We start from the raw sequence: 21743 nt of genomic DNA on the forward strand, positions 1-21743 counted from the left end.
AAAGGAAAAACAGTATTTAATGAGATATTACATAATAGTAAATCATAATATACTATACTATACATATACATTATATACATACTATAGTAAAGGTCATTAAATATATGTAATATTATATCACTCTATTGGAAATACAATTAGTGTCAAAGGAGAATCTTGGAGAAAATGCTTTAGTTTTCCAGTTACAGCCTTTACCAGGCAAAAGAGATTATTGCCAAGTCACAGTGACTCTCACAAATGTATTAGTAATATAGTCAAAGCATTTCTCCCACAAAGGTCAACAGACCAAGTGGTCTAATCCTGGAAAAAGAAAGAAATCTTGAGAACTGTAGAGTCTAAAGGATTATGCAGGAATGGGAAACATTGTTTCATCTCTCCTGTACCAACTAGAGAGGGCTTTCCCCTTATTCAACATTAGGAGGTGTTTCTGAGAACTTGCAAAATGGGAATAACTAACCTAATAAAATAATGAAACTTTGGGCTTTCCCCTTATTCAACATTAGGAGGTATTTCTGAGAACTTGCAAAATGGGAATAACTAACCTAATAAAATAATGAAACTTTCAAATAATAATAACAATGAATAATATCTATAAAACTGACAAGGAAAACCGAAGGAAAGTAAATTGATTATATGCATTCTCTTCAAAAATCAAAAAGTGATTTCCAATGATAAGTCATTTGTTTCCGATAGAGTTGGATGTATAACTTAAAAAAATTTCTTTTAATTGCTTTATGTCCTTACAATTTTATAACTGTATTCTAATAATATGTTTCTATTACTCTATGTGGTAAATATTTTTTTTACCTGATAGTTCATCTACAAGACTGATAACATCATCTGCTGTCCATTCTTTGGTGCCTGTGTCATATAGTAACTTAATGGCATCAGCCAAACCTTTCAGACAGGATTCATCTGTAGGTCCTTCTATCATTTTCTGCCAAACCACCTGTCCTGAATGATAATTGAAACAAAAACTAGGCTATGACAGAATAGTTGCATCTCTGATAAAGATTATATGGATTATTTAAAAAGGAAATTGGATTGCATAATGAAATCCATTACTTATACATGCTACTTTCATAATGAAAGGTCAATTCTGATAACAGTATAAATTTTAATGTCTCTGACTGATGCAATGAAGCATAGCAACAATAGATAAATGAAGTAAAGAAAAGGTAGTTTCATCAAGCAAAACACTGTTTATGGTTCAAAGATAATGTTATCCCATAACAGAAATTAAAATAGACAATTGACAAAATCTTACTAAAATGAAATAAAACCTAGTGATAACCTTCCAAAAAGATAGCATGCTGTATTTCAGAATCTTCCAGACACTTATATCAAAACTGAGTAGTCCAGTCAATTTTTTATTGCTTACCTATGACCAATTCTTTTTCTGAATTATATACACAAACAAAATTTGATAGAAGATTGGCTTCCTGCTGCTACGCAGCACACTTTAAATTGGTTCAGTCCTGACATAATGCCGTGTGAACAAAAGAAATATATTCATCCAAGCAAATGTAGTGTAATGTAGCATACAGTTGTATCCACTTTAGTTATTAAGAATGATGAGAGGTCTCTCCTTGTGGCTGCGGCGTGAGAGCAGAGTATGAACTGCGGCAGCTGGAGTCATGTATTAGTTGAAGGAAGTGCAGCTGCAACTATAACCAAAGGAGGCATTATGCTTCCAGAAAAATCACAAGGAAAAGTATTGCAAGCAATGGTGGTAGCTGTTGGATTCGGCTCTAAAGGAAAGGGTGGACATATTCAACCAGTGTGCATGAAAGTTGGAGATAAAAGTTCTCCCGGAATATGGAGGCACCAAAGTAGTTCCAGACAAGGACTATTTCCTATTTAGAGTGGTGACATTCTTGGGAAATGTGTTGACTGAAATTGAATGCCATCATGTGAAGCTGCCCATTCCACTGAAGTTCTGAAATCTTTCATCATGTAAATAATTTCCATGGTTCTCTTTTATAATAACTAATGATATCCCCCACCAAAAAAGAATAATAAAACTAAGCAGATACAAAATGATGTTTCCTAAAGTAAAAGTAATTAACCAGTTTTGTGACATACATCCCTAAGAAATAGATGCTCACCATCTTGAGGAGATATAGGTCCAAAGATGATATACAGCAATCTTGCCTGATTCACCATTGGCCATGGTTTCAATATACATGTCAACCAAAATGCAGAATCACTTCGATGGGTCCAGTGATCAAGCAGTACATTCCTACAGAATAGTCTGATCCTTAACTCCAGTTTTCGGGCACTTCCTATGAAGACAAAAGAATTGTAAAGCATTCTTCTTAGATTAATATGCATAATTGGATAGATCAAAGACATACATCATTAATTAATGCTTTGTACTGAGAGCGTTACTTCATTTACTCTGTAAAAATTTTAGATTATCAAGGAACTACTTTTTAAAACAACTTTACTGGGATACAATTTACATACCATAAAACTTCCCAATATAAAGGATATAAAATTCAACTTTTTTTAGTATATTCATAGATATATGCAGCTATCACAAAGTTAATTTTAGAACATCGTCATTACCTCAAAAAGAAGCCCTGCTCTTTTAACTATACCTCTCCCATCCCTCTGTCCTTTATCACCCACGGCACTAACCACTACTTTCTCCCATCCAAGTACTAACCAGGCCCGACCCTGCTTAGCTTCCGAGATCAGATGAGATCGGGCGCGTGCAGGGTGGTATGGCAGTAGACTAATCACTACTTTCTGTCTCTATAGATTTCCCTATTCCAAACTTTGATATGAATGAAGTTATGTAGTAGATGGTCTTTTGTAACTGGCTTCTTTCCAAAGCATGTTTTCAAGGTTCATCCATGTATATAGCATGTATCAATACTTCATGTTTTCTTATAGCTAAATAACATTCCATTGTATAGATATGCCACATTTTTTTATTCACACATTGACAGTTGTCTCTACCTTTTGGCTATTATGAATAATGTTGTTATTACATTCATTTACAAGCTTCTGTATGAATATGTTTCTCTAGAGGATATACCTAGGAATAAGATTGCTTGGTCATATGGTAACTCCATATTTAATCATTTGAAGAACCGCCAGGTTGTTTTCCAAAGTGGTTGTACCATTTTGCATTCTGGCCAGCAGTGTATCAGGGCTCCAACTCCCCCACACACTCACCAACATCTGCTATCTGATGTTTTGGTTCTAGCCATCCAAATGGGTATAAAATGGTATCTCATGTATTTTTAAAAACAACTTTATTGTAATATACATATAATTTACATATCATATAACTTTCATGTATATAATTTAATGTATATAATTCAACAGATTTGATATATTACATTATTTTCTTAAATTGTGGTAAAATATAATCTAAAATTTACTATTTTAACCATTTTTAAAGTATAAAATTCAGTCGTATCAATTACAATCATGTTGTTGTTCAACTGTTATCACTCTTACCCTATCTAAAACCTTTTACTCACCTCAAACAGAAATTCTGTGACCATTAAGCAATCACTCTCCATTCCCCTCTTTCCCCCAGTTCCTGGTAACGTCTAATCTACTTTTTGTTTTTATGAATTTGCCTGTTCTAGGTGCCTCACAGAAGTGGAACCATACAATATTTGTCCTTTTGTGTCTGACTTGTTTCACTTAGCATATGTTTTCAAAGGTCATCCGTGTTGTGGCCTCTATCAAAACTTCCCTCCTGTGAATTCCCTGGTGGACCAATGGTTAGGATTCTGTGCTTCCACTGCTGGGGCCCAGGTTCGATCTCTGGTAAGGGAACTAAGATCCTGCAAGCCACATGGTGTGGCCAGAAACTTCACTCCTTTTTATGACTGAATAATATTCCACTGTATATATATATGCCACATTTTGTCTATCCATTCATCTATTGATGAACACTTGGGTTGTTTCCTATTTTTAGTCATTGAAAATAATGTTTCGGTGAATTCCGTTGTAACAGTATTTGTTCAAGTTCCTGCTCCTCAATTTCCTTAGTTAGGTGCCTAGAAGTGGAATTACTGGGTCGTATGTAACTCTACGTTTAGTTTTTTGAGGAATGACCAAACTGTTTTCCATGGTGGTGACACCATTTTACATTTTATATTCTTATACTACTTATGATCTACTTACTTGTACACAAGTGTAAATGGAAAGTCTACCAACACATCCAAAAAAAAAGTGAAAGTGAAGTCACTCAGTTGTGTCTGACTCTTTGCAACTCCATGGACTGTAGCCTACCAGGCTCCTCCCTCCATGGGATTCTCCAGGCAAGAATACTGGAGTGGGTTGCCATTTCCTCCTCCAGGGGATCATTTCCTTCTCCAGAGGATCTTCCTGACCCAGGGATTGAACCCAGGTCTCCCACATTGTGGGCATATGCTTCTGAGCCACCAGGGAAGCCCTCACACCAAGGCCATGTGTAAATAAGTATTTCTTGATGTGTTAAGTCAAGTAGCACAGAAGTTTGGAGGAGAGAGATTATTGCAGGTCTAGGGAGATCAGGAAAGATCAAGTAAACTGGGTTTTAAAGGATGAAAAGGAGACATGGCATTTCAGGAAAAAGAGAGAATGAATGAAAGGTATGAGGTAGAAATGTGTAAGAGGAATCTGTGATACAGAGCAATATCCCTGTGTCAAACTGATACAGAGAGTAGTAGGCAGTAAGTTTGGAAAGGTAGGTTGGGATTAGTATATGAAGAGCAGTATAGTTTGGACTTTGAAGATATCAGTTGCTTAGTGTGCTTAGTCCCTCAGTTGTGTCCGATTCTTCGCAATCCCTTGGACTGCAGCCTACCATGCTCCTCTGTCCATGGGGATTATCCAGGTAAGAATACTGGAGTGGGTTGCCATGCCCTCCTCCGAGGGATCTTCCCAACCCAGGGATTCAACCCAGGTCTCCCGCATAGGAGGAGTCTTTACCAACTGAGCCACCAGGGAAACCCAAGAATACTGAAGTGGGTAGTATTCCCACTACTGGAAAAGTAGCTACCCCTTCTCCAGGGGATCTTCCTGACCCAGGAATCAAACCGAAGTCTCCTGCACTGCAAGCAGATTCTTTACCTGCTGAACTACCAGGGAAGATATCAGGGAACTAAAAAACCTTTCTGATCAAGAGAAGGACATGATAAATTAATTTTGCTATTGTTTCACTGGGCTATCTGCCTTAAAAAATTCTGCCATGATTTGTTTCATAATGAAATATTTCAAGCTGACAGAAAAACAGAGATACTATAACAAACACTATATACTGATCATCTAGTTTTGTCAAATCTTTTTGTTATATTTGCTTCAGAATTAAAAAAAATAAAACATTATTCATACAGTTAAAACTTCTTGTTTATCAGTCCCAATTCCCTTCTTCCCTAGAGATAATTAATCAGTGCTTTCTAGAAAAACAAAAGTAGCAGGATGTGTATATATACATAGGATTTGTCATGCTTATGCAGATCACTGAAGCTTGGCAGGTCCATAATCTACAGGGTAGGTTGGCAGGCTCCAACAAGGCGGGGACTTCTAGTTCAAGTCCATAGACAGTCTGCTGGCAGAATTCTTTCTTGTGTGGGGAGAACAGTCATTTTCTATTAAAGCCTTCAAGTGACTGGATGAGGCCCGCCCACATTATGGAGGGTAATCTGCTTTACTCAAAGTCTACTGAGTTAAATGTTAATCTTATCTAAAGAATAATTTCAAACATCTAGAATAATGTTTGATTAAATATCTGGGTACCATGGACTATCGAAGTTGACACACAAAATTAACTATCATACCTCCCAACTATGTTCTTATATTTTTTTACATATGTACATAACCATAAAGAATATATAGAACTATTTTACATGTTTTTAATATGTATATAAATGGTATCATATTAAAAGTATTGTTTGGTAGCCTTTTCTCTCAAATTATATTTTGAAATTTATCCATATTAAAAATACACATGGCTCTAGTTAACTCATTTTAACTATTAATGGTTTTTAATTGTATAAATATGCCACAATTCATTTATCCATTCTCTTGACAACAGGCATTAGGTTGTTGGCAGTCTTCCCTGTAATGCTCATTCTTATACATGTCTCCTTGTGCACACTGTGGGAGTTTCTCAGAGTGACACTGCTAAATTATAGATTTCTTTTAATTTTTAAAATATGATATATTTCAGGTATATATAAAGGTTTAAAGAATATCATAATGAACACCTTTGTATCCTCCACCAGTTTAAGGAATAAAATATTATTAAGGTCAGTCTAGTCAAGGCTATGGTTTTTCCAGTGGTCATGTATGGATGTAAGAGTTGGACTGTGAAGAAAGCTGAGCGCCGAAGAATTGATGCTTTTGAACTGTGGTGTTGGAGAAGACTCTTGAGAGTCCCTTGGACTGCAAGGAGATCCAACCAGTCCATCCTAAAGGAGATCAGTCCTGGGTGTTCATTGGAAGGACTGAAGCTAAAGCTGAAAATCCAATACTTTGGCCACCTCACGTGAAGAGTTGACTCATTGGAAAAGACCCTTATACTGGGAGGGATTGGGGGTAGGAGGAGAAGGGGACGACAGAGGATGAGATGGCTGGATGGCATTACTGACTCGATGCACATGAGTTTGGGTGAAATCCGGGAGTTGGTGATGGACAGGGAGGCCTGGCGTGCTGCGATTCATGGGGTCACGAAGAGTCAGACATGACTGAGCGACTGAACTGAACTGAATATGGTTGAAGACCCTCTGAGCTCGTCTCTTTCTGTAATTACAGGCCACTTCTGCCTCACTATCTGATTTATTGTTTATCATTCCCTTACATCTCTTTGTCCTCTTTCTACAGGTAAACACTGCAGCTAATTTTAAAATACACTTTAGAACTATACTATTTTTTTTTCTATTTTAATCTCTGTACAATGTTATCTCTGAATTTTAGTTCTTTACCTGGTTTGCTGCAGACAACTGTCTGCATCTTGCGGGACAGATTAGTCAGCTCACATAAGAAATTATAAACACGATGGCACTCGAGTTCATCCCAACCTGCTGTTAAGGTCTGAGAATGATAAAATAAAGGAAACATTGCAGATATTCAAACCATCAAATCAAAACATAAGTCACTATTGCCTTATGACCATCAACTGTTGCAGCACAAAATCAGGGTGATGTGCCATTTTTATCCAGTATGGGACTGTTAAAATTCATAGGAAATTTTATATTAAACAAAACCTAGAAATGCTCCTCAATCCAGTTTCTTTGTGGTTGCATTGAGAGTCTCTTTTCAGAGAACTAAATGGTATTGAATCCTGACCTCTGACAGTTATGAGGAAAATAACAAAGTAAGCCCCAAACCCTAGAACACAACTTTAGATATCTGACTCACAACCATACTGTGGCTTAGTTTCAGACTACAGTAGAATTTAAATCAATCCCTTACGACTATACAGTGGAGGTGATGAATAGATTCAAGGGATTAGATCTGGTAGACAGAGTTCCTGAAGAACTATGGATGGAGGTTTGTAACATTGAACAGGAAGTGGTGACCAAAACCATCCCAAAGAAAAAGAAATGCAAGAAGGCAAAGTGATTGAGGTGGCTTTACAAATAGCTGAGAAAAGAAGAGAAGCGAAAGGCATGGGACAAGGGGAAAGATATACCCAAATGAATGCAGAGTTCCAGAGAATAGCCAGGAGAGATAAGAAAGTCTTCTTAAGTGAGCAGTACAAAGTAATAAAGGACAACAGTAGAACTGGAAAGACTAGAAATCGCTTCAAGAAAATTGGAGATATCAAGGAACATTTCATGCAAGGATGGGCACAATAAAGGACAGAAATGGTAAGAACTGAAGAGAAGCAGAAGAGATTAAGAAGAGGTGGCAGAATACAAAGAACTATACAAAAAAGGTGTAAATGACTCAGATAACCAGATGGTGTGGTCACTCATCTAGAGCCAGACATCCTGAAGTGTGAAGTCAAGTGGGCCTTAGGAAGCATTACTACAAAGCTAGTGGAGGTGATGGAATTTCAGTTGAGCTATTTCAAATCCTAAAAGATGCTGCTGCTAAAGTGCTGCATTCAAAATTCCACCAAATTTGGAAAACTGAGCAGTGGCCACAGGACTGGAAAAGGTCAGTTTCCATTCTAGTCCCAAAGAAGGGCAATGCCAAAGAATGTTCAAACTACCTAACAATCGTACTCATTTCACATGCTAGCAAGGTTATGCTCAAAATCCTTCAAGTTAGGCTTCAGCAGTATGTGAACCAAGAAATTCCAGGTATACAGGCTGGGTTTAGAAAAGGCAAAGGAACCACAGACCAAATTGCCAACATTCGCAGGATCATAGAGAAAACAAGGGAATTCCAGAAAAACATCTACTTCTGCTTCCCTAACTACACTAGAGCCTTTGACTATGTGGATCACAACAAACTGTGGAAAATTCTGAAAGAAATGGGAATACCAGACCACCTTACCTGTCTCCTGAGAAAACTGTATGCAGGACAAGAAGCAACAGTTAGAACCAGACATGAAACAACAGACTGGTTCCAAATTGGGAAAGGAGTATGACTGTATATTGTATATACAGCCTGTATATACATAAAGACTGTATATTGTTATTTTGCTTATTTAACTTCTATGCAGAGTACATCATGTGAAATACCAGGCTGGATAAATCCCAATCTGGAATCAAGATTGCTGGGAGAAATATCAACATCCTCAGATAAGCAGATGATACCACTCTAATGGCAGAAAGCGAAGAGGAACTAAAGAGCCTCTTGACGACGGTGAAATAGGAGAGTGAAAAAGCTGGCTTGAAACTCAACATTGTAAAACAAGAAGATCATGACATCCAGTTCCATTACTTCATGGCAAACAGATGGGGAAAAGTGGAAACAACGACAGATTTTCTTTTCCTGGGCTCCAAAGTCACTGAGGACAATGACTGCAACCATGAAATTAAAAGATGTTTGCTCCTTGGAAATAAAATTATGACAAACCTAGACAGCGTATGAAAAAGCAGCGACATCACTTTGCTAACAAACATCCACATAGTCAAAGCTATGTTTTTTCCAGGAGTCATGTATGGATGTGAGAGTTGGACCATAAAGAAGGCTGAGCGTCAAAGAATTGATGCTTTCAATTGTAGTCCTGGCAAAGACCACCAACACCAAGGGACTTGAGAGGAGATCAAACCTGGAGTCCACACCTGGACTTAAAGGAGATCAAACCAATAAATCCTAAAGGAAATCAACCCTGAATATTCATCAAAAGGACTGATGCTGAAGCTCCAATACTTTGGCTACTTGATGCGAATAGCCGACTCACTGGAAAAGATCCTGATGCTTAGAAAGCAAAAGGAGAAGGGGTCGGCAGAGAATGAGATGGTAAGATAGCATCACTGTCTTAATGGACATAAATGTGAGCAAACTCCAGGAGATAGTGAAGGACAACAAAGCCCGAGGTGTTGCACTCCATATCCGACTCTGAAACCCCATGGACTGTAGCCTGCCAAGCACCTCTATCCATGGTATTCTCCACACAAGAATACCGGAGCAGGTTATCATGCCTTTCTCCAGGGGAACTTCCCAACCCAGGGATTGAACCTGGGTCTTTTTTGTCTCCTGCTTCAGCAGGCAGGTTCTTTACCACAAACACCACTTGGGAAGCCCCATAATAAAATCAGTTGTACCTATCATTTCCCATAGTCACAATTTTTAAAATACAGTTGATTTCTAAAATCACATCTTCAGTAACTAGCCCAAGACTTAAAATTCATTACACATCCACAGTCTGTACCCCACAATATTTCCAGTCATTACAATTGGCTGGAAACTTCAAGGACATTGGTATAGAGCATATAAATGTTAAACATTTCTTACTAGTGAGAAATCCAAGAAGAAAACCTGAGGTGGCAAACATATTAACACATTCTCAAACCTCTACAATGTTATTTTGTTTTCTTTATAGATTATTATCACTTTTATTATCTTATAGAAAGACAGATTACATACTCTACTTATTAACAGTTCAAAAAGAATTCCTTTTCTTGTTTCAGTAAATAAAAAATGTACCTGTAAAAATATGCCATAACATAGTAATCCTACACATTGCAAAGGAGCTGCACATCCACTGAATTTAAAACACGAAACCTATAAAGAGAACAACTATTAATTCCTCCTTTTCAGTGGAACTGTACAATGATTTGACATTCAAATTAAGTGGAAATATGCAATGACCTTTTTCAATCTTAACTGAAAATAACTAAAACACTATAAAACTGATGAGCATCATGTTACATAGGTGAAGGATTATGAAAGAGTATAAAACAAATTCTCTGCCTCAAGGAGCTCACAATTTATTTAGGCCAATATACACACCTGAAGTTATTTTTACATTTTGGGTTAGAATATGTATAAATGCTACAATGACCAAATAAACATATCAGACATGATGAAATCAGGGAAAGGATCATTCTGAGAATGATTTAAAAAGCGTATGAAAGATGTAAAACAAGTAATGTCTTTAAAGTGAAGTCGCTCAGTCATGTCTCTTTGAGACCCCAGGCTCCTCCGTCCATGGGATTTTCCAGGCAACAGTACTGGAGTGGGTTGCCATTTCCTCCTCCAGGGGATCTTCCCGACCAAGGGATCAAACCCAGGTCTCCTGCATTGCAGGCAGATGCTTTACCCTCTAAGCCACCAGGGAAGCCCCAGTGTCTTTAAAGTGAGTGAAGTCGCTCAGTCTCCGACTCTTTGTGACCCCATGGACTGCAGCCATGGACTGCAGCCTCCCAGGATTTTCCAGGCAAGAGAACTGGAGTGGGTTGCCATTTCCTTCTCCAGGGGATCTTCCTGACTCAGGGATTGAACCCCAGTCTCCTGCATTGCAGGGGGACGCTTTACCCTCTAAGCCACCAGGGAAGCCCCTGTCAAAGGGAACCTAAATATCACCTGTGGACTTTGGACCATATTGTGATGAAACTGAGTAACCACTGAAAGATTCTTAAGCAAGAAAATTAAACTGATGAAAGTGACTCAGCATATAGAATGTCTTGGGGAGTGAAGAAATGAATGGCAGGAAGCTCATCTCGGAAGTTGCTGCAATAACATAGAGGCTGAAGTTAATGCAAACACTGACATGAAAAAAGCCAGTGGAAACAGTTTGCATACTATTGAGTGTAAAACTGAATCAGCAATAGTAGATATATATTTGGACTTATATAATAAAACTCAGTGTCTAACAGGGATTATGCCCTAACAATTAATATACATTTCCAAGTCATACATTATCATAAAAGGTTTGTCATTTTATATATTAAAGATGCTTTTAATATTTAAACAGTAAAATGTTAACACTTAGAAATTATTTTCATTTTAATAAAATATCTACATCATCACTTTAAAATATCTTCAGAATTCCCACAAGGTAAAAATACTTTTACTACTTTGATAAACCTAATAAACTTGAGTGAAAATACTCCTATACTACATTTTGGTGTTTTATAATCTGAGTACTTGGTAAAGTATTAATTATCATCAATCAATTTTGAGTACTAATTCATGAAATTCCATGAAAATACAGATTTAAAATGAGTATAAGATATTAATAATAAAACATCTTTACTGTAAATCAAGATTGTGAACTAATTTAGAAGTATGATCTTACATCTGCAAGTATCTTGTGAATGTACTTTAGTCTTTCCTTTGTGGGTAGCAGCAATGTACATCTTTTAAATAGTAGACCTGAGAAAGTAAAGAGACACATGAAAAAAACGACAATAATGTAATTAACTTAAGAATATCTATAACTCAAAGCGTAATGTTTCCTGAAAGTGAGATGTACCATAGTGGACTGTGAGCTGATATCAGTGTTTTTAAGGGGAAGTTTGGGAGGAAGGGTGCACAATACTTGTAATACATGGTGTTTACCAAGGATGACTCTGGTATTCACCCAAGAGGCTATGACATGAAATCTTACAAAAAATTGTGAAATTGGTGCTACAGAATAGATTTAAGAAAGTATTTCAATTTAAAAAGATAACAATGGTGGACTCCATGGACTCTAGCCTGCCAGACTCCTCTGTCCATGGGATTCTCCAGGTAAGAATACTGGAGTGGGTTGCCATTTCCTTCTCCAAGAGATCTTCCTGACCCAGGCATCAAACCCGGGTCTCTTGCATTGCAGGCAGATTCTTTACCCACTGAGCTACAAGGGAAGCTCCCCAAAAGACAACAATAACCAAATACAAAACACAATTGGGAAACTCTACTGTCTTTATTCCATAGAAAACATATTTCAGTATCTCTTTTTTCTTCCTGGTATCTCTTAAAATTAACCTCATGTCCACAAGGGAAAATATTTTAACAGTTGCTAATGGAAAGAGTGAGAGAAGAGAGTTTGTATTCTTTTCTCCAAATACTGTACAAAAACTTAGTCCTAAGTACTTGAAATTTCAGAGATTAGAAGGCTTTTTTCCCTCACAGAAAGTATCCAGTTTGGATGAAATATTTATCTCTTTCTTTAAAGATATCCTTTTATGGGGCTTGCATGTTAAGAATGTATAGAATTTTGTGTTTACATATTTTTTTAAAAAGCCTTTAATTTCCCAGTGAGCTATGTAACTTGAACTACACTGACAGGAAGTGTATGATTTGTTTTCTCTAACTTTAAGTGTTCTGTTCTCCTAAAATGGCAATATATTGTTAACATTCCTATAAGGGCAAATATCCTCAAACTAAAAATAAGATACATGGTAAGAAAACACATACCTGAATATCATGACTTTCTTTAGTCTTCATCTTCTCTACATTTACTTTTTTACATAATATAAAAAACTTTATATAATTCTGTAGAATCTATGGGAATTGAACTTATTTTTAGAAGTTGCTATGTTTGGGTAACACATTACCAGGATTGCATTTTAAAGATAAACCCTTCTTATTTTTGTACATAAAAAGACATTTTCAGTGTTTGGTTTTCAGGCTGAGTTCTTTTCCTTTCATGTTCTGGCATCCAGTCCCAAGGCATATCATAGCCGGGGAATTGTAAACTCTAATTGCATGCTGGTTGCTTTTTTAAATGTAGAATGCCTATTTTTAAGGGTTGCAATTTCCCATAAAAACCAATGCCAGTTGACTTATTTATTTTTTAACACAGGTGCTCTGTTATATCCTTTAGAGACCAACTTCTTTAATTTCTTCTCACTAAAATAGATCAGATGTACTGTTCTTTTCACACTGGCCATCTGCTCTGTTTTCTATGAAGCAGCAAATTAAAATGTATAAAGCTCAGAATGCAGAACTCTGAAAATGTTATTTTAATGTCGGAAAACAAGAACAGAGGAATGGCAATGTGAGGAAATGGTAAGTACATCAAACATTTATCTAAACAGTCACAAGCTAGCTGTCTGCACCAAATTTAAATGGAAGGCTGAAATCATTACATGAATAAAACCATGTTTAAAAGCTACCTTTAAAGATCAACATGTATCTGCATTTTTAACTGAATTATCCACACAATTGTCTTAATGTTTTTTGTTTGTTTGTTTGTTTATGCAATTGAGCCTGATCAGGGAGAAAAAATTCTAATTAAACTAAAGAATAAGCTTTTCCCAAGTGCCACTTCCTCCACAACTGATGATGTTTGAAAAAAGATATTTACAGTAAGTGGCAAAAAGTAATTGATGTATTCTTTTGTAAGCTTTACTAAGCTTAATCATAAGTACTGAAAGCAATAACATTGTAACTAGATCACATATTTTTCATTTAGTCTTATTAAGTATACTTATCAAATACAGTTTGATGTATTTCACACCTATGCAGTCTTCTTTCATTATTTGAAAACTAGGCATCCTTGGGCTACTAAAAGGTAATATTCACTTAACTTACTCTCAACATCAGATATTTAGTTTCACTGCCATGTTTTGATTAACTACAGGTAGATTCATAATTAAACTGGTGTTATTAAGTCAAGTCAAAATTAGAATTTTATTCTAGCACTCAGGAAGAATGAAATCAATGAATGGGATGAAAGATATAAACAATTACAAATCCAGGGAAGAAATGGTCCACAACTTCCTTTGCTAAAGTTAATTTAATAATAGCATAATGATTTATTAGTAAATGCATAGCATCCTTAAGAAAGGAAACCACTGTTTCTGATAACAGAATAAGTGATTTTCCACAATAATAAATTTAAATTAATTTTATATTTTAAGAACTAGATTATGGTTGAAAAGGAAAAGAAATACAGAGATAAAACTCATCGTATCCACACAAAGTAAAGCATAGAAATACATCAATTTCCTAAACTGGTAAGCCACCAGATGATAAGCTTCTGTGACACTGTGTCCACATGAAGTCACAAGGACGGACACTTTAAAGTACATTCTCATCTTTAAAGATAATGTAAGGGACTGTTGTCTGAGGAGGCCTTACAAATAGCTGAAAAAAGAAGAGAAGTGAAAGGCAAAGGAGAAAAGAAAAGATACACCCATCTGAATACAGAGTTCCAAAGAATAGCAAGGAGAGATAAGAAAGTCTTCTTAAATGAACAATGTGAAGAAATAGAGGAAAACAACAGAATGGGAAAGACTAGAGATCTCTTCAAGCAAACAAGATACCAAGGGAACATTTCATGTAAAGAAGGCATAATAAAGGACAGAAATGGTATGGACCTAAGAGAAGCAGAAGAAATTCAGAAGAGGTGGCAAGCATACACAGAAGAACTGTACAAAAAAGGTCTTAAAGACCCCGGATGACCAAAATGGTGTGACCATTCACCTAGAGCCAGACATCCTGAAGTGTGAAGTCAAGTGGGACTTAGGAAGCATTACTACAAACAAAGCTAGTGGAGGTGATGGAATTCCAGTTGAGCTAATTCAAATCCTAAAAGATAATGCTGTTAAAGTGCTGCACTCAACATGCCAGCAAATTTGGAAACTCAGCAGTGGCCACTGGACTGGAAAAGATCAGTGTTTATTCCAGTCCCAAAGAAGGGCAATGCCAAAGAATGTTCAAACTACTTAACAATCACACTCATTTCACATGCTAGCAGGGTTATGCTCAAAATCCTTCAAGTTAGGCTTCAACAGTATGTGAAGCAAGAACATCTAGACGTACAAGCTGGGTTTAGAAAGACAGAGGCACCAGAGATCAAATTGTCAACATTTGCTGGATGACAGAGAAAACAAGGGAATTCCAGGAAAACATCTGCTTCTGCTTCACTGATTGCACTAGAACCTTTGACTGTGTGTATCACAACAGACTGGAAAACTCTGAACGAGATGGGAATACGAAACCACCTTACCCATCTCCTGAGAAATCTGTATGCAGGAAAAAAAGCAACAGTTAGAACTGGACATGAAACAACGGACTGGTTCAAAATTCGAAAAGGAATACGTCAAGGCTGTATACTATCACCCTGCCTATTTAACTTATATGCATCATGTGAAATGCTGGGCTGGATGAACCCCATGCTGGAATCATGACTGCTGAGAGAAATATCAGTAATCTCAGATACGCAGATGACACCACCCCAATGGCAGAAAGCGAAGAGGAACTGATCGAGTTTCTTGATCAAGGTGAAAAAGGAAAGTGAAAAAGCTGACTTAAAACTCAACATTCAAAAAATGAAGATCACAGCATCCAGTCCCATCACTTCATGGCAAATAGATGGGGAAAAAGTGGAAACAGTGACAGACTTTCTATTCTTGAGCTCCAAAATCACTGTGGATGATAACTGCAGTCATGAAATTAAAAGCTGCCTGCTCCTTGGAAGAAAAGTTATGACAAACCTAGACAGTGTATTAAAAAGCAGAGACATCACTTTGCTGACAAAGGTCTGTATAGTCAAAACTGTTGTTTCTCCAGTAGTCATGCAGGGATGTGAGAATGGATTATAAAGAAGTCTGAGAACCAAAGAAATGATGATTTGGAATTGTGGTGCTGGAGAAGACTCCCAAGAGTTCCTTGGACAGCAAGGAGATCAAATCAGTCAATCCTAAAGGAAATCAACCCAGAATATTCATTGGAAGGACTGACGCTGAAGCTGAAGCTCCAGTCCTTTGGGCACCTGATGCGAAGAGCCAACTCACTGGAAAAGACCCTGAGGCTGGGAAAGACTTAAGGGCAGCAGGAGAAGAGGGTGACAGAGGATGAGATGGTTGGATGGCATCACCAACAAGACTTTGAGCAAACTCTGGGAGATTCTGAAAGACAGGAATCCTGCTGTCCACAGGGTCACAAAAAGTTGGACACAACTGAGCAAGTAGACAATAAACAAAAGGATTGCTGTTAAGGGAAAGTCCTTACACTGGATGAGTAAAATTGTCATGGAAATAAGAAGTATTCTATTTCCCACAGGCCTTATAGAATTGCATAATAAAACCCCCTTAATTAAGTATAGTTCTTTACCTGTTACAATTCTCATTATATTACATAAATTACCTAAAGATCTGTAGTGTTCCATTATAGTGGTATCTTCTCTGTCAGGCAGCTCAAGGTCATGAAAATCCTGTAGTAAAAGTCTTTTGCTTCCTGATGAGGTTGAGATATAATTAATAACGTGCTGGCTGACTGTTTTGGACACCATACTTAGCATGCTGATATCCTTCACTATTAAAAGAAATATACATATATATGTGAATGGCTTAAATACATGAACATCACTATTAGCAGTCTATGAACTTACAGGTTAGCTCATTAATAATACTACTAAATAACGCTACTATTAATACTACTACTAAAAATAAATAATTAAAGTGGGGAAAAGGGAAAAATCTTAAAATTGTTTGAAATCTAGTTCTGAATGAATTAGAAACATTTGGGGATGTAACATGTCATTATAATTAGAAGCATGCTTTAAGGAGTCTGAGTATCATATTTTCTCTGAGTACCACTTACCTAACAATGACAAAATTTTAAAAAATAAACTAAATGGGAACACAGACAGGGAGGCCTGGTGTTCTCAGTCCATGGGGTTGCAAAGAGTCAGACATGACTGAGAGACTGAACTGAACTGAACACCATTAACATTCTAGTGGGGTCTAAGATGACAAGCTACTTCTTGGGGAAAAGAAAATATTCCAGCGTCCATGTTGCCTACTTATAGTCTCCAAACCTCACCTGACAAATATTTTAGAATTATTTGGAATATTTCCACTGGCAAGGCTTTAAAATTTCCAAGCGTTGATAAGGGCTGAGAATCTGAGTCAAAGGTGTTGGAAAAATAGCTGGATCGACGATTACTACGTCTATATTTCTGGTTAGGAATCAAAGTGAAACTAGTATTTACTCTAGACGCCATCCTCTTCCTTACCTGATTAGAAAAAAAAAGCACAAGAGACAAAGGAAAAAGTAAATTATATTGATGAAGCGATGTTGTTTCTTTAAATGGAAAGATTCATATTTTGATGGGTAATAGTTATCTCTCTATAGTTACAGAACTTTTAATGTGATGTCCAATATATGGCATTCCAACCAGTAGAGTCTATTTATTCATTCCAGCATGATATGAAATACTTAAAAATCTTTTCCCTCTTAGCCAGATATTTTAGACAAATGAGGTAAGTATTTAGGTGGAATGTATCTTAAGAAAAGAAATGTGACATTTTCAAAAAGCAAAAGAATTAACACAAAAAATTATAATTTCAATCCATTCAATATTTGTCAATTAGTATGTTGTTTTTACTTTAATTCTTAAAAAATTCAAAGTATTAATGTAGACTTAAAACTTTTCTATTTTTTAAAAACTTAATACGGACATGTTCTTTTGTTGGAAACAATAAAGACAGATTAAAAAAACAGACTTTAGTTTGCAGCTTTTTAAAACTGACTAGCTCTAATAGATTAAGATGGTTCCATTATGATTCACTATGTGTGGTGAAATCAAAGTTTTGTAAAATTAATAAGACTATTATAAATTAATGAATAACTTTCCCTCAATTCCACTTTCATTTAATAACAGCTAATAATGAAACTCCAATACTTTGGCTACCTGATGTGAAGAACTGACTCACTGGAAAAGACCCTGATGCTGGGAAAGATTGAAGGTGGGAGGAGAAGGGGATGACAGAAGATGAGCTGGTTGGATAGCATCACTCACTCGATGAACACGAGTTTGAGTAAGCTCTGGGAGTTGGTGATGGACAGGGAAGCTTGGCGTGCTGCAGTCCATGGCCTTGCAAAGACTGGACACGACTGAGTGACTGAACTGACAAGTCTTAGGAAGGATCTACATAACTTATGTCAAACTAAACATTTCCTAGAATTTTATTGAAGTTACTAGTAATTCACTTACACCAAACAATAATTCTTTAAAAAAAATGTTATTTATCACACACAGTGACTTTGTGTCATTCATTTTCCTATTCAGAAAACCCTCTTTTGTAAATATACATGCATATGTACACATGCATAACTCCAATCTAGGGCTCCTTATTTCTAAAGAAACAACCAAGACATTTCATCAAAGAGTTACAAATATATCTGACCAAAATGCATTTTCTCCTTTTGGCACAAAATTGCTAAAAAAATCACATTGCTACTTATTCATCTATAAGGTTACATGTCAATTTACATCAATTTAAAATCAGCTGTATAATTGAAAATGTGGCCAAGAAATTTAGTGCTTAGTGAAAAGCATATTGTGAATTTCCCTTAAAACTATACCCTACATAGTGCTTTGCTAGTAGATATTTTAAAATAATCATTAAAATTACACAAGTAACATGCACTGTCAAAAATTTTTACAAAATACAGCAAAACAAAAAGAAGAAAATTAAATTCATTTGGTTTTTAGCACAAAATCAAGCCCTTTGGCTTATATCATTCTAGAGTTTTCCATATATGTTTCTTTTTCACAAAAACAGAGGAAATCACTGTTCACACTATTTTGTAATCCTTTTCAGTTGTAATTAAATAATTTCTTTCCATACCAATAGTTATATTTCTACAAGTATATATATTTAAAAGGACTGCATGGGATTTCACCAAATGAAAGAATATTAATTTATTCAATCCATAAGATTGTTTTTAACTTCTCACAGAAGGCATTTAAGAGCATTTTTCATTATAGTAAAATATACACCTGGCCTAGGTTTTGTTCTGTTTCTCTGAATACCGTGTAACCTGGGACTTGGGTGGGAGCCTGTGGGCTCTTCAGAAACTCACTGACACCTAAAACCTGGGGGGCTTTAGTGTGTCAACCACACACTGTACGTATTTTTAAACCTCTGAGAGGAGTAAAACACAGTGATCTAAATTCTGCTAAAACTAGAGTCTCCTCTTACAATTCCTTCTTTTTCTCACTCAGACCTGAACGATCCAGGGGAGATAACAAGACTTTCTGAAAATCCTAAAGGTGTAATCCTAAATTATTTCTGGTTTCCTCTCAGCCCTCTAGAGAATGAGAATCACGAACCCAAATAATCGTAATACGATGACGTTTCAATGCCCTGTTCCATCTCACTATTTTGCCCACGTTTGAAAGGCTTTTGGATGAACTTTTCTCCCTCTTCTCAGAGAAAACCTTCCAACAGCAACTCACTAGAATTTCTATTTTATTTTAACATAAGAAAACACTTTGAAGAGACCCATCACTCCCTGCTCCGGAATAAGCTCAAAATATCTTCAAAGAGGTAAACTAGGGAGGCCATAAAGAAAAACTGCCCAATTTAAGAGTCAAACCACACTGGGATGCATTTTTGACTGTCTCCAGTCCATGGAAAGACGAAACTATCTCCAGAAATTATTGGGGGAAAAAAATTTTTTTACCACAGATTTTGACAGTTTTCCGGCTAAAGGATCACAGGAAAATGGGACTTAGTCGTTCTGCCCCACCTCCTCAAATTTCTTAATATTTAGAAAAGAAAGTATTTCCTCAAGGTTCTGCCGCCAGGAAGAGGGAAAGTCCGGCTCCCGTCGGCTCCGAAGCTGCGTTGCAGTCTCGCAGGCGCCCCCTTGGCCTCGAGAATGTTTTAGAATCCTCCCAGGAGCCCCAGCGGGAAGAAGGCCCCGCCCCCGGACCCCGTAGTGCCGTCCTCCCTGAGGAATATTTTCGAACCCTCCCTGAGCTCCCTCAGGGAGGAGACTCCGCCCCTTATAAATATTAAGAAATACCTCACAGGCCCACCCACTTCATGAATAATCAAAGAGGACGAAGGCGGTCTTTGGCGCCAGAACCTAAGCCAAAGTCACCGGTTGCTTCAGGCTGATAACAGGAAGGGGTGGAGCCGTTAGAAACCGGAGTGCGTGCGTGCTAAGTCGCGTCAGGCTCTGCGACCCCGTGCCTTGACGCTCGCAGGCTCCTCTGTTCATGTAATTCTCCAGGCAAGAATACTGGAGTGGGTTGCCATTCACCGTTCCAGGGGATCTTCCCGACCCAGGGATCGAACCGGCGTCTCTCAAATCTCCTGCATTGGCATTTGGGTTCTGTACCACTAGCGCCATCTGGGAAGCCCAGAAACGGGAGGGGAGGATGCAAAATGGAGAGCCCCAATCTGGTGAACCGCACATCTGTTCCAATTTCCTTTCCTTTTAACCTAGTTTTAAGCCGGGTTTTAAATCCACGCTCCCCACCCCATGGTGGCTCAGACGGTAAAGAATCCGGCTGCAGTGCAGGAGACCTGGGTTTGATCCCTGGGTTGGGGAGATCCCATAGAGAAGTGAATGGTTACGCACTTCTGCATTCTGGCCTGGAGAATTCCATCGACAGAGGGACCTGGCAGGCTAGGCCATGGGATCACAAAGAGTCGGACTCGACTGAGCCACTTTCACTCCCTCTCACCCCCCCAGCCAGGAGGGTAAGTTACTAAGTTACCAGAGCTTTCATGAAAACTTATTTTGGGGAAAACCCCCAATGTTCCGTTTTAAACCTATCTGGGTGTGCCTAGAACAGAAGGATGAGTGCCTCCAGCGTCTCAAGTTGGAGTCCAAAACAAATCTTCCTTGCTTGGTCCTTCTCCTCCCTCATTCATTTATTCATTCATTGGCAAATTATTGAAACCTGCTTTGGGCCAGTCACAGGATCAGGTCCTAAAGATACAACAGAGAACAAGTCATATGTGTTCTGCCTTATGTGTCATATGTGTTCTGCCTTATGTGCCATATGTGTTCTGCTCATTAGTCTAATGGGAAATATAGAATGAACAGACAAAATAAACTACAGATAGAAAGCAGTGTTACAGAGGAAATAAGGCAAACAGAAAATATGAATGTTGGAGCCAGGGAGCGTGTACCTATGTTAGATGGACTGGTCTGAAAGATTCCTTTGAAGAGGTTACATTTAATTTGAGAATTAATGGAGGAGAAGGAGCCAGTCAGGAGAGGGGCTGGGAGAAAAGGGAGCAGCAGTATAAATTTTGGTATGTTCTAGGAATTTGCTGGAGAAGGCAATGGCACCCCACTCCAGTACTCTTGCCTAGAAAATCCCATGGATGGAGGAGCCTGGTAGGCTGCAGTCGGTGGGGTCGCTAAGGGTCGGACACGACTGAGCGACTTCACTTTCACTTCTCACTTTCATGCATTGGAGAAGGAAATGGCAACCCACTCCAGTGTTCTTGCCTGGAGAATCCCAGGGACGGGGGAGCCTGGTGGGCTTCCGTCTATGGGGTCACACAGAGTCGGACACGACTGAAGTGACTTAGCAGGTATTTGTAAGCCTGGCTGGCAGAGTTTAGCCAGCAACTAGGACTGAAGTGACTTAGCAGCAGCAGCAGCAGGAGTGACCCTATGGAGACCCTGGAGAGGCAGCATAGATG

The 21743-nt window shown here is 37.7% G+C and overlaps 1 protein-coding gene across 3 annotated transcripts in view; it reads right to left on the reverse strand.

Moving 5' to 3' along the window:
* Positions 1-19938, reverse strand: part of FBXO47 (F-box protein 47) — a 28626-nt gene extending 8688 nt beyond the window's left edge. For 2 of the 3 annotated variants that reach the window (XM_055407730.2, XM_055407732.2), the window contains exons 1-8: positions 19759-19938; positions 17110-17302; positions 16432-16599; positions 11651-11727; positions 10057-10134; positions 6936-7044; positions 2109-2285; positions 808-954 (exon numbers count right to left, since the gene is read on the reverse strand). In XM_055407730.2, coding sequence (XP_055263705.1) covers positions 808-954; positions 2109-2285; positions 6936-7044; positions 10057-10134; positions 11651-11727; positions 16432-16599; positions 17110-17290 — 937 coding nt within the window. In that variant the 5' untranslated portion in view covers positions 17291-17302; positions 19759-19938. The remainder of the gene's footprint in view (positions 1-807; positions 955-2108; positions 2286-6935; positions 7045-10056; positions 10135-11650; positions 11728-16431; positions 16600-17109; positions 17303-19758) is intronic. The other variant, XM_055407731.2, reaches the window with a different exon arrangement.
* Between the last annotated feature and the right edge of the window lie 1805 nt (positions 19939-21743).

This window comes from Moschus berezovskii, chromosome 20 (genome assembly GCF_049115385.1).
Source record: "Moschus berezovskii isolate FMDL1 chromosome 20, NW_MosBer_1.0, whole genome shotgun sequence".
NCBI classification, from domain to species: Eukaryota; Metazoa; Chordata; class Mammalia; order Artiodactyla; family Moschidae; genus Moschus; species Moschus berezovskii.